Source organism: Rhea pennata, chromosome 1, assembly GCF_028389875.1.
Source record: "Rhea pennata isolate bPtePen1 chromosome 1, bPtePen1.pri, whole genome shotgun sequence".
Taxonomy (NCBI): domain Eukaryota; kingdom Metazoa; phylum Chordata; class Aves; order Rheiformes; family Rheidae; genus Rhea; species Rhea pennata.
In genome coordinates, this window is record NC_084663.1 from 152,530,692 (window position 1) to 152,544,402 (window position 13,711).

A 13,711-nucleotide genomic window follows, 5' to 3' on the forward strand; every position below is an offset into this window, starting at 1 on the left:
ATACAAATATTGAAACTTAGTGTCTGTGTGTGAAGTATTTCTTAAAACAAGCTGTTTTATGTTATAACAGCATATTCCTCTCATTTCATGCTCTTAGCTTAGTTTAGCATCTTTCCTAAAAATACCCTACAGCCCTGTCAGTTAAAGTATTTCTTCCCTTAAGTACATTTCCTAGAAACCTGAGCAGCTTAGGAGACTGATTAACTTGAGGATACCTTCTGGGTGCAGTCTCAAAACCAGCAAGCAAATCGCTGTGATGTGCATGAGGGCACCGTATCTGACAACTAACAAGCAACTTGGACAGTCTCTTTTTTTTGCAAAGATTTCTCAGTGCTGTTTCTTCCCCTAGTCAACTTTGTCATCTTCTTCAGCAGAAATGGAAAAGCAAGAAGTTAGACAAGGTATCTCTTGTGGCTTTGCCTAGCAGCTTTTTGGCTGAAACAGAAAAGAACTGAGCAAGAAGTTGCTAGACTGGGATTTCTCTTTGTTCTGATTTCTACAGCTCTCTGCTAACTGACAGGTGCAGCATTAAAAACAACAACAAAAAAAACCCCACTCCCCACACAAAGTGTATTTTACAATACTTTTCCACAAAACGTACCTTTAGCAATAGCTGATACTTGGTTATTCTTTGAACAGGTTTCAGCAAGTACGAGTCCAAACTCAGCTTGTGATCAAGTTTCCTTTGACATTCCTGTGATCAGTGTTGGATTTCATTAGTACACAAACCGGTATCTTTTGTCATTCCATCTTGAGATAAAAGATGAAATTTAAAAACAAAAATATTTTTAGAGACTCAAAGCAGCATACCTGAAAGAATACGGAATCTGAAAACTGCCTCCACAAACTTTCAGATCGGGGTTTATTTTGGCAGTATTTTTCATAAATCTGGAAATCTTCCATCTGAAATTGGAGAGAGTAGCAAAAAAAACCCTAATTATTGCGATTCTAAAAACCATAGTCCTTAAGAAAAATATAATTCCTTGGTGCATCACAAGCAAAAAAAATTCAAAATTATTTGTAATGGTTACTAATTTTGCACACAGAATTTCAGAATAAAATGCTCCTTCTAACTTTTGCTTCAGCTGAACGGTAAGCACCTTACAAAGAAACACACTGCATTCACAAATACATTTAAGTTACTCCATGAAAATACAGGGTCCTTATATTAACACTCAATCTTGAGTCACTGTGCAACTTTTTTTTAAAAAAAAAAATCTCTGCTCTTTTTCATTATAGATCTGGATTTTATGCGTTGTTCACTGAAAAGTGGTACAAAGGGAAACCAAGCAACTGGTTGCATGTCATCACTTCAACATTCTCTCTAAATTTTACTATTTGTTATTCATGACTGCTTACACTAATCACATACCACTCTTGTTGCTCCAAGATATTTGTGTACATAAGAAAGCCATTATTTTCATATGCTTATTCTTGAAACTTTCACTTTCTGGGTGAAATATCTTGCAGAGGAAGAGCCCAAGATTTTTATGGCCTCTCACTCAGTCCTCTAAATTGACCTTAAGCAGAATTGTCTAGACATTACACAGGTCATCTCTGTAGTGGTTAATTTCATTTTTAAATAATAAAAATCTAAGATTATATTAAAAAAAATCCCAGAGGTTTTGGGGGGATATTTATCATAATTACGGGGTTTACATACACCTCGAAATTCATCTGCATGGCTCCACCGTTGCCTCCCTGCGATCCTAGACACGGCCCCCCAGTCCCCTTTCTAGGCCCGCGGGAAGCTCACTGCCCGAACCTGCTCTCACACGTGTCCCAGCTCCTCTGAACAGGGTAGTAACTGGTAGCACCACTATAGCATTCGTGGAAAGCGGAAGGAACTAAGGTTGCGTAGCATATGTTATCGTAACTATAAATTTAGCGGAAAGGCTGGGTATGAAATCCGCAAGCACAGAAGCATCTTTCTCCCTCAGTATTAGGAAACACCATTTCTGCATAAAGTGGCCAAGGGCTCCTCCCAGGAATTTTAGAAATTAATGCATATGGGGAAAAAAAAAAAAAAAAAAAAAAAAAAAAAAGATTGATCTCCATAAAGAAACTCCTAATTAGCTATGAATATACTATGACCCATTATTTTATAAAACTCAGTTTAGCTCTGTCATAACTTTCATTTTTCACAATAAAAATATTATACCTTAACAGAGTAAGTTCAAAATCTTGAAAGAAACTAAAAACAAACTAAAAAAATTCCAGGAAGGAAATCAAGTAAACCAACCATTTATAGCGATGCAAAATGATGCAGTGCACAACTCATCTTTATGTTTTGCTAACTGCAACTTTAATAAAGCAGTTTCCTTTCAACATGGTAGCGGTTCTTTCTAACCGAACAAACTACCCAAGGCAGCTACAAATATCCCCAACTCCAATTAACAACTACTTGCGTAACTACTACTTGTGTAACTGCACATTACCTGTTCAGACTAAATGAAGGGAATCTGATGGCAATTATTACATGGAAAAAATCACTCTTATCTGTATGATCTGTATGATAGGCTTATGAATAAAATTCTAGCGAAAGAGATGTACGATACGTACCTGATCCAGAAAACACCGTCCTACTAGTTCTGGGTACTCCACGTAATTTTCTAGTTCTCTCAAGAATATTCTATGAAAAACAACAATTTCTTAGAGCACATGTTAAAAAACAAAAGTTGTAGCAAAAGTTCACATTCTCACAATTCATTTTCTGAATTTCTGGAAATAAAAGCTGTACTTTTGTACTATATAACTACAGAAAAGTCTCCTAAATCATGTATTTAAAAAGGCACAGTGAATTAAAACAACATTCTGATTAAATGTTTAGCTTACAACTGAGATCATACTGATAGTGAGGGAAGTAGGTTTTCCCTCACTAAACATATCTACCTAGCAGCAGGATTTGCACAGTTTAAGTGTTTGCTCCCCCCTGCCATTCCTTTCAAATACTACCAAACACCACAAAGGGGTAAAAAAAAGGAAAAAAAAAAAGAAAACACCCAACAGTGGCAAAACCTACAGTCCAGTTTGCCTGAATAGGAAATATTTAATATGCTTAACTTCTCTTAAAAACACTTTTCTACTAATTAAAATATTATCCTGTGAAGAAAGACCTTACTAGCAGCAGAGATTCAAACCTGAGAGAGAGGTCACTCACTCAGAAAATTAAACAGCCTCAACCAGACACAAAAGTGTTAAGAGGTTGTGGCTTAGGGTAATAGTTTATTCTCCATCGCAGATTTCAATAAAAGAAACCAAATCAAACCTCCCAAACCCAAAACAAACCTCGCTTTAATTAGCCTGTAACCAAAATCACAATGATTTTTCTTCAGGAAAATGAGCACTATGCAAAATATTGTGTTCTGTAAATATTTGAGTAAAATTTCACACAGCTTCTCTTTTCTAGATACTCCTTCTCTCCTATGCAGTATGAATTTTGGTATGCTAAACAGCCAGATGGGACTCACTAAAGCTCTTGTAGTAATTTATTCAGATTGAAAGAAACAACGTAAGAAACCTCGTGGTAGACGTAAAGTATCTGCCCACTGAAATGCCTTTTTTATAACTGAATGCAAACCTCACCTGTTGTGAAAGTGATAAATTTCCTCCATATTCCCAAACAAAATATCCTTCTTATTTTGGAGCTCTGGTGGAATAAGATGAGCCATTAAGGGGTTGTCCATCTCTGCAGCGTACCCCTAGAACACAGGAGGCGCCACACTGAGTATCTCCACTTAGTCCCAGTACCTGTATCTCCCTCCAACAAGAGGCAGTCAGCCTGCAGGCTGATAAACAGCCAAGAAAGAGTTCAGTATTATTCATGAAATAAGTCTACTAATTTGGTTTTTCTGTCAGTCCAGTGAGATGCACCTACAGCCTTTGGAAAGACAATTTGAATAATTACTGTAATTCTTAGTTAAGCGAGGCAAAGTTTGCAATCACTGCCACCAAGCAGTGATTGCATATTCTCACACTGCTTGAAAGCCAGTTTATGCTTTTTCCATTAGATTTTACACAGCTGAGTTTAAAGCCACAATTTCAGTAACATGCAAACTCACACACTCATCTTGGCTACAGTCACCTTGTTCTCTCATACAAATAACTATTTCTGCAAGCAACAGGAATGATTAAGCTGTAAATTCTATCTTCAGGATATTTTCATTAGATTTGGCACTAAAAATCATTACTTCAGATTCAGACACCTTCCACTTGTCACGTAAGGCCACATCCTCTTGCCTGTGCATCTGGCAGAAATTGGGAGAAGACGACGCGCAGGTGCTTTGGCCCAGGACTCTTCTCTGCTCCTGAGGTTGCTTATCTGTTCCTCTGCAGTGATCTCCAAATGATTTAAACAAACAAGTAGGAAAACTCTCCCCCATGCCTGACTGACTAACAAGTTGTGTATTGTAAGCAACAAACACACAAGGTTTGCTGGAACATCTTGATTTAATGGCAACGTGCTGATACCTGCACATTTTAGACTTACGTGACTGGCACTGCAGTCACCTTCTCAAACATAAAATCAGAGGTCCTCAGCTAAACTGAACCAAACCAAACTTCCTGAATTTCAGTTACTATGGATTGGAGAACAGATGTTAGGAACTATGTAAGATCCATCCATTCCTGGATAAAATAGCAGATTTCTCAATTAACAATTACTAAGGAAAAATGATGTGATCTACTTTAGATTTTGATTTATTTTTTACAACTATCATGGACAAGGTGGTCATGGAAAAACAACTGCACTGATTACATTGATTTATGATAAACTGCACTGAATTATAACACAGACTGCTTAAATTAAATGGAAGGATAGGAGAAATTGCACCTACTACCAAGACTTTAATTTTCAAAGTTACATAACCACACAGAGTAGGAGAACTACCCAGTAAAATTAGCTAGCCTGAAGAGTGTGAAGGCTTGGTTAGGAAAGTGATGGGATTTTTTTTTTTAAAAAAAAAGTCAAAAACATTCTTTTTAAAATGTGGCTATCATATCTCAAGCACAAAACAATTTAAAAAACAACACTACGGAAAATGATGCCAGATCTCATGGGATAAGTAACTACTGCTCCCTCTCCCATGTCTCTGCCCCAAAATGGAAAAAAGAAAAGGCTGAAAGGAAAAAAAAAAAAAAAAAAAAAAAAACGGATTTTGAGAAGATCAAAAGTGGAGCCTTAAAAAAAAAAAAAAGACAACAACATTCAATCATTTACATAAAATGGAGTTAAAAAACAAACAAGGAAAGAAGAACTAGGAACGTCATGCAGCTTAGATGGAGCAAAGTTTAAAATAAATAGAAACAGCCTCAATATGAAGAGAACACTTCATTTCCATTGAAAGCAAGTATGATGTTCAATATAGCAGCAAAGGTACAACTGTCTTAAAGAGGGAGAAAGTAACCCAACTGAGATGGGAACAAAACTCAGAGCTCAGCACTTCAGAATTCTGAAAAAAGTGAAATGTGAAATCCACACATCAACATAAAGCTTTTAACAAGTCTTTCACTTCAGGCTCGTGTAGTACTTATTTTTAAAAATTCAGTATAAAAAATTTTGTATTTTACCACCTATGCAGTACTCGTACTTTAAGAAAAGAGAGGTAAACTATCCAGGCAGCCACAAAATCATTAATCATACCTCAATAGCATATAAGGCTTTGCTAAGTCTTCCCTTTGAAAACTGTTCTAAAAGCATGGATATAAGTGGAAAACTGCAATAAAATGCAATACCCAAAAATATACTAGGTCAATATTGTGCTCCAATGAAATTACTGGATTTCACAGGCTGTAATGGGACAACCATGGTTATTAATGAAATCATGGCTCAGATGAAAGCATCTAAAGGAATTTCCCAGTGACTGATCTTGAGGATTGCAATTTTCCATTGGAATCCTTGGCAGACAGAAAAAGCATGGTGATAAAATCTAATGTATTATTAGGAGACACTGTCCATATAGAGGTCATTTTATAGGAAAAATAGAAAGATTAATAGAACAGGAGAAACAAGGCATTTGGGAAAATAGCCAAAACTAGAGATGAATAACTATTATTACTCAAAACTTGGAAGTGCTATTGAACTAGACATCAGCAAGGATTTGATTCAGAATTACTGCTGGCAGTTCTAATCACCCAAGTTCAAGAGAAATTAATCCTGGACTGTAAGAGGTGTACTTGGCACGATTAGAGTACTGGAGAGTTAACCACACTGGCAGAAAACTGAGAGTCCAGCCCAGCAAGACAAAAGATGCACTATATTCCGTGTAAAGCAAGAACCCTTCTGTTCCTCCTTCTGCTAGAGGAACAGAAAGATGGATTCTGCAACAGCTCTCCAGCAGCATCAGTAAGAACCAAAAATTTCTCAGCTATTTGAGTCTTGATTTTATGAATATAATTATGTAGATAGCACTGCCTACAACAGCAAGGAATAGATTCAAGCGATCCTTAAAGCCCACTCAGTCCCATATTGCTTTATCATCACACATCAGACAACTTTGCTGCTGTCATCAAGACTTCCCAGACCTTACACAGGACAAGAACGTTACAGAAAGTAGAGCACAAACTAGCCAGAGGCAAGGCCAGTAGAAAAAAATAAAATGTTTTGAAGAGTTCAAAGCCCCCATACAGTATTCTAATTTGAAGTTGCTCCCAGAATTGTAAGCAGGAGCTGTCTTAAGCTCTTAACCTTGGCACAGACACCAGGAGTACCTCATTGGCTCACTTCCAGTTCCTCCTGAGAAAAATAATTCATCCTCAATTATCTCTGATTTTCATCTTGTACAGTCAAATTGGACTGCAACAAAGTGATGGATATATCCATGTCTGAAGACTTAACATAATTGAGAAACAATACAGCATACTGCAGCATATCTCCAAATCAACTCACACTACTGCAAGTGCTTCCACATTTCCACCTTTGTTTCCTTTACAATTTTGAATCAAGACATTCTTATTTCAAGGCACACTGTTCCTGTAGTTGAACCCAAGACATTTGGAAGATCATTCAAAGCTCTAAAAAACAGGCAGCAATATGCAGTTCTGCTCCTCTTACACAAGGTTCTCTTGATGCAGGCTCATATTGCAACACGAGACAGAACCTTCTTGGAGTTGACCCAAGACTCTGGAATGAACTTCTGGAGGAATTAAGGACTATTAAAATCTTACTACCTTCTACTGAAATAGTTAGGCATATCTTATTTTCTGCCCAATTTGTGTTTTCTAATGTAAGATCCTAGCTGTACAAAAATTTCCAGAGGCAGGAATGGGCATTTTTTTCTATAAATATATGATTAGAGAGGAGAGATGCAACAATCACACTGCTTCATAGGACAAGCCGAGGCACTACAGTGATAAGGAAAGTATATGAACAACCATGAAACAGATTCACTAACAGTCACAGTGAAATTTAATCCTTACCTCAAGAACGCAGAGAAGTTCTTCCACATATGCTCGTTCAGTTTCGATGAGTTCATTAATTACATGCCTGTTAATAAAGAATGATAATTAAGGAAGACCTACTCATGCAAATTAATGAAGCAATGTTAACTTTATGTACCTCTTTGTTCCTTTATTGTCTGAAATATTTCCTGTTAATGAAAAATGTGAAGTTATATATATATACACACACATATATACGCGCACACACACACACAATTTCTGTCAACAGTTATACACTCTTGTTAAGAGGTATGCATTTTTAAAACATCTTAAAGTTGAAAATGTGTTTAAAAAGGAAAAAAGCCAAGCCTAATATTTTAAGTGCTATAGGAACTGAACTGAAACATTGAACTGTTTTATCATCATACATATAATTTGTTTCTGCCATGTTTACAAGTATTACAGGAGCTGGAATTAGAGCTGCATAGGATTATCAAATACAGATTTAAAGTTACTCTGGTCATTCTAAGGGTGAGGCACATCATGTTCAGGTATTTAGGGCATATTTAGATCTACACAGTGCCTCTATTATGTTTAATTTCCTTAATAGTCAAGTAAGCACATGTTTTTTCTTTTCTAGGATTTTTGAATAAATTAATGTGAAGTTGTAACAGTGAAAAGTTAGCAAGGCAGAGGTAGAAAAGCAAGCTCTGCTATACCAACTGCAGGTGGTACTAAATTACTTTTGGAATATAAGTGATGCAGCTTGCTTTTTATGCAGAAAAGTGATTTTTCTTAAGGTTTGTCAAAACAGACTAAAAAGAGTCAAATAAACTGAAGTCCTTTCAAGAACAGACACCAAAACCTCAAAAAGTTTAAGTGAGCCTTAGATGTTTCAGAAATTAAAGGATCTAAATACTCTGCCATAGCATCACCCAGCTGTAGTAACGCTTGAGTCTGGTACTGTATGAAGTATGAATAAAGCTGCAGACTAAAACAAGACTGAAGTATCTTCCACCGTGCATAGAGCATAGCCAACGCATTTCCAAAAGTATTGAGGCTTAATTCAGACAAGCATGCTTGTCTTATCAAGTACTTCTAGACTTTGCTGGAACCAAATCAGAGAAAGAATACATTTTGTTTATCAAGATATACTTACTGTCGTAATACAGCTAGGTTTTCCTCATCATCCATTGTAGATCCTCCCCTATTTTGATGGAGTTCTGTCATTTCACCCTGAAAAAGGAAACAAACATCAGGGAAAAAAAAAAAAAAAAAAAAAAAAAAAAAACCCACACCAGCATCTCAGAAGGGAGGGGAGGGGGGAAAAAAAAACCTTCAAGAAAATCTTTTCATCTACTCTACTCGCATGCTTTTTCACAGGGAAGACTGTATTCTGTTAAAGGCAATTTGCAAGACAGCAGCAAAAGACTCTAAGTCAACCTGAAGGTCTTGAGGCACACAAGAACATCTAGATACAGGGAGTTCTCCAGGAAGGGCCAGTTTTGAAAAGACTGTGGTTTAAGCTCCTTTTCCCAGAAAGGACAACACCAGAGCATCAGCATAACCTTGGAGGCAACACTACCCTTAGTCTGTTTTCTAACCTAAAAAAAATGAAGTACTACATAGCCCCTTTCTGCTAATGTCCTAACTTGACATGGAAGTTCACTCTTGCAACTTTCACAGTAAACAGTTGAGTTAATCACACCTTGCTGAAAAGGGGGAGGTTCTGCTTCCAATCCCCCCAAACTATCCCCCCTTTTCTTTTTTTTCTTCTGCTTACTGTTGCCCCTAATGGTCACGTGGTCCTGCCTATCTCTTTGCATCACCTCTTGGCTCTTGCCAAACATTTGCTGAGCTAATTCAACTCTCAAACCCAGTGGGAAACTATTTGTTTGCTGCTGTCAGGTTACTTTCCTTGCTGGAAGCAGGGCAGGAAGACCCTCCCCACTTGGGGATGGCAACCCACTAGATCAGGTGAAGCTATCTGTGAGCCAACAATAACTACCACCTCACTCTTGCCAGTTTTAAGTGTAAGCCAATTACTACTGGCAAATAATAAATGTTTCCTGTTCGTAGGTTTTATATTTTGCTGCTCCTACTGTTTTTCCTAATATAGGCAACTATTTATTTTACCTTCCCTCATACCTATCTGAGTGACAAAGCAGCCTCTATTTAAACCACATGACTGCTTCACCAGAGCTGCTTTGATAGGGGCAACACCATCACTCTTTCTGTGGAACTGCCTCATTCTTCAAGTTTTAATATTCCATTGTGCTATGACTTTCGCTGGCAGTATATGCATGAAAAGCCTTAAGAAAAAACATGCAAAAGTTACCTTTGTTCTTCTGTAGTTTACCCTCTGAAGCACACCGCTTTCCGAGTTGCATACATAATTTCTTTGAGGACCTAGCATGTAAAGTAGAATCCAACAGCAGTTAGAACTTGAGCGGATCTGACACAGATACCGGTGCAATCACAAATTATAGCTGAAAATGTCTTCAAGGTCCTCAGCACAGAGGAAAAAAAAAAATTATTTAATGAGTACTACAGTTACTTACCTGGAGAGGTACAAGGAGATTTTACAAAGGCTTCAGGTCTTGGTGCAACTGGCTGAACAGGACGTGTCTGCTTAGCTGCCAATTTCTTCAGGCTTACTTGTCTCTTTTGAAACATTTCCTCCATGCTTTCTTGCTTCTGGAATACCTTCTGCACATGCTCCTACAGTTGCCACAGAAGAAAAAAGTCACTGTCATAGACCTTTCAACAAGTTATACTATCATTTGTGGGACATTGATTTTCAATAGTTACTGCTTTTGTACCACATATAAAAATATTGCCCTACTCTTCACTCTTAATAAAGCATAATTTACAGTTGTTTCGTACCCTTAAAAGGTGGTGGTGGTGGGGGGGAACATCACTTCACAAAACATTCTAGCTAGCTCCATAGAAACTAATAAGGCTCAAGTTTGTGTTTCTTATAAGAACTTAGGGAAAAGTTTTCTTGAAAGTCTCTAGCATTTTTGTTACAAGAAGGAATCAGCCAAGAATAAGAGAAACATATTTTCAAGTTCTGCTTTACAACTGCCTTTTTCTAGAAGTCACACAAATATCAAGGACAGTCATGGTTTTTGCTATATAAGTAGATATTTTAAGCACTCATTTGGTAGAACTTTTTCTAAAAACAGTTCTACTATCTGAAAAGTTAAAGTTGCTATTTACAGGCTCTGAAGCCATTGATACCTATTTGAAGATAAGACAAGACTAGCAGCTCAGGTAGTGGAATGTGTTGGCTTTCCAGTTCCCAGGAACAACAGATGTATAAAAGGCAATATAAATGACTGACCTGATGATTAGAAGTCATCTAGCAGGATTAGCTTTATCAATGGCCATGCAAGAGAGCAATTCTAAAAGTAACAAGGGGATGGACATATACACACAAAATTCTTCTGGTACCTTTAGGTCCTCATTGAGGATGTGTGCATACTCTCTGTAAATTTTATTCAACTCCTTGATTTTATTGCCTGCACCAGTGTCCAGGAACTTCTCAATCTCCTGTAACGCTGATTCTGCGCCATCCTGAGACTGACACTTATCTACTGGCTGTGAAGCCAGCAGATAAATTCCTTCATCGCACCACTTCATAGACTGGAAACAGAGAAGAGAATAGGCTTAGTATACACTTGTGTCAACACTACATGTCCTAAAACATTTTATACTTCTACTTGTGAAGTATTTAGCTATATAGGGAGAACACTTCCAGCACACCACATATTTTACCTGCTGTTATGACAACAGCTGACTGAGGTTTTACAAGCAAGATAGGAAACAGAACTGTTCCATACAAAATTTACCTTTTCTAGTAAGCCATGCAGTTCTAGAGATTTGTTAAGAAGATTCCTCTTCTGTTCTGTCTCAGTAGTAAAGGCATCACATTGATGATGAAGTTCCCTGCATTTTGGAATAATGGAGTCCACAGCATAATGATTGTTTTGAATAAAACCATCACCCTCTGAGGCTAGCAGTCTGGCCTTTGCTATAGTTTCCTAAGAAATAAAGCATTGATTTAGATACATCTTTTCCAGAATCAATTTCAGTTAAAAGAAAAAAAATGCCAAATGTTTTTACACAGTAAAACAGACACGATACAGAATAAAACATACCTCTAGTTAACAGGTACCTCACTTAATAAACCCAAATGATTTCCTGTCTTTCCAGATGTGTAAAAACTTCTATACCTCCATCTTTATTATAATGTAGTATTTGGGGAACATTAATGAGTTTAATTGTGTGGCTGGCTCCCTGAGGGAACTGCTATTAGCCTTTCTGTGCCTTAGTTCTTCAGCAGCAAATAAGTGACTTAGAGATGTTGTAGGTGTTTGTATGCAACTTGATGGACCATCAGCAACAATCTGAACCGAAATCAAATAATACCCACCTTCAGCACCTCAGTCTCAAAAGCTAATTTATATTATTATAAAACAAAAATCATAATACAATAAGGTTCCACTTCTGCACTGTCCAGAGTGTTTTTGTTGGTCACGTTTTAGCATATTCTATACTTAACATGCACTCTTCTTACTTCTGTCTTTTAATGAAAACAGTGGTTTTAATAAGAATGGAGAAAGTCCCTTGATAATTAAATCCAAATATTGACTACTGTATACACTTCATGTGATTCTTCCATGAACTGATCAATTTTAGGACTGGTCACTTGACACTTTATTGAAGGATGGCCCTGACTTGGCTTACTCCAGTAGTTAAACTTTATTCCAAATTCCATCTTTACCTTAAGAATGACTCTGTTCTGTTGTTAGCTTAAGCTCTAGACTCTAAGATATAGTTTGTAAATAAACATTGTTCCCCTCCAAACACCCACAGTATCATATTAAAAATAAGGAGAAAATACAGAATTCTTACACATGATTTTTCTTCAAAGTTGGCAAGATCTTTCAAAATGTGCTCCACATGTGAGCAGCTGTTCCCCACATCTGTGAAAGCAGACAGTCTCTCGGATACAATATCCAAAGCTGCTTTAACCTGAAACAAGATACAGCTATGCATCAATAAAGATGATTTCACCTCTCTGGAGGCCCATCACTTAAAGAGCCAATAACCAGTGTTTTCAGTCAGCTGATCCACAGTAGAGAACAAGTAGAACACAGAGACAAATCACTTTGTCAGCCTACCTGTAACCCCAATTCAAAATGAAGACAAACACAGAGGAAACAAGATTATTTCACTGCCCTTTTCTGGTACTGGAACAAATTCAAGAATAGTGCTCAAGGAACACACATGATCTTGCTTTTACCAGTTGACAACAATATCAAATGATATTAATATAAACAAATGGTCAAATGTGAGGGAGAGCTCCCCCCTACACCAATTGATCAAGAGACAGAGAGACATACACTTCTAAAAGGTTTCTAAATGTTGTTCTCATGGGGTCAAATCCTGAGATCAGCTACACCAGTGTAAAGTGACTGTAGGTGCCCTCAAGCATATGAGTTAAACTAACATGAGATCAGAAACTGGCTGTAAAATTTTTAGTTCAGCCTCCACCCAACTTCTAACATTGTGGCTTCAACTTCCCACCCACAGTGTTGGAGGCTGTTTTCAAGTTTTATAAGTAAACCAGCCAGAAGGTTTAAGTCAGTCTTGGTTCCATAAAAGGGCTACCGCCAAGATGAAAGCTTTGCAACCAACATACTGTGCTTCTGTAGTGGAGAATAGGTTTCAAAGGAGTTATGCAGAGCTGAGGGTTTTTTTTTTTTTTGGGGGGGGGGGGGGGAAGACAACAAAAAAACAGAACACCCATACCACCACAGACGACAAACCGTTACATCTCAATGGATAAGCATTCAAGGTAGTAAAAATAGCAGGAAATGTACAAGAAAAGAAGTTGGAGAAAATTTTCATGCACACACGAGCTGCATAAAGAAGATGTATTTGTTTCTGAATTACTTCTATATTACCAAATAGTGACTGCCACCAGGAAGTTCTCACCTCTCTAAAGTTCTGTTCAAAATTCCGAAGGTGCAGACACTGCTCAAGTTTTTGCTGATGTTTAGTCCAAAACTGATCAAAGGCAGTCTCCATTTCATGCAGTTGGGCCAGAAGCCTAAAAAGAAATACTGTGAGAGTGATGGATGCAACCTTCAAGGGACAATACAATCTCCACAGTAAACAGAAAGACTCCTCAAAGCAGTGTTTTCCCTGAACTGGATTCAAGGGTTTTTTTTTTTTTTTTTTTTTTTTTTTTTTTTTTTTGGTATTGCACAGAATTATATCCCTAATAACATTGATGTAAAGCTGAAACCCAACACAAACATTA

The 13,711-nt window shown here is 37.3% G+C and overlaps 1 protein-coding gene across 3 annotated transcripts in view; it reads right to left on the reverse strand.

Moving 5' to 3' along the window:
* MCF2L (MCF.2 cell line derived transforming sequence like) overlaps positions 1-13,711 on the reverse strand; it is a 106,175-nt gene that overhangs the window by 13,540 nt on the left and 78,924 nt on the right. For all 3 annotated transcript variants that reach the window (XM_062601681.1, XM_062601683.1, XM_062601682.1), the window contains exons 9-20: positions 13,384-13,498; positions 12,298-12,417; positions 11,232-11,423; positions 10,834-11,025; positions 9,939-10,098; positions 9,716-9,786; positions 8,537-8,613; positions 7,417-7,483; positions 3,586-3,701; positions 2,563-2,632; positions 811-903; positions 602-694 (exon numbers count right to left, since the gene is read on the reverse strand). In XM_062601681.1, coding sequence (XP_062457665.1) covers positions 602-694; positions 811-903; positions 2,563-2,632; positions 3,586-3,701; positions 7,417-7,483; positions 8,537-8,613; positions 9,716-9,786; positions 9,939-10,098; positions 10,834-11,025; positions 11,232-11,423; positions 12,298-12,417; positions 13,384-13,498 — 1,366 coding nt within the window. The remainder of the gene's footprint in view (positions 1-601; positions 695-810; positions 904-2,562; positions 2,633-3,585; positions 3,702-7,416; positions 7,484-8,536; positions 8,614-9,715; positions 9,787-9,938; positions 10,099-10,833; positions 11,026-11,231; positions 11,424-12,297; positions 12,418-13,383; positions 13,499-13,711) is intronic.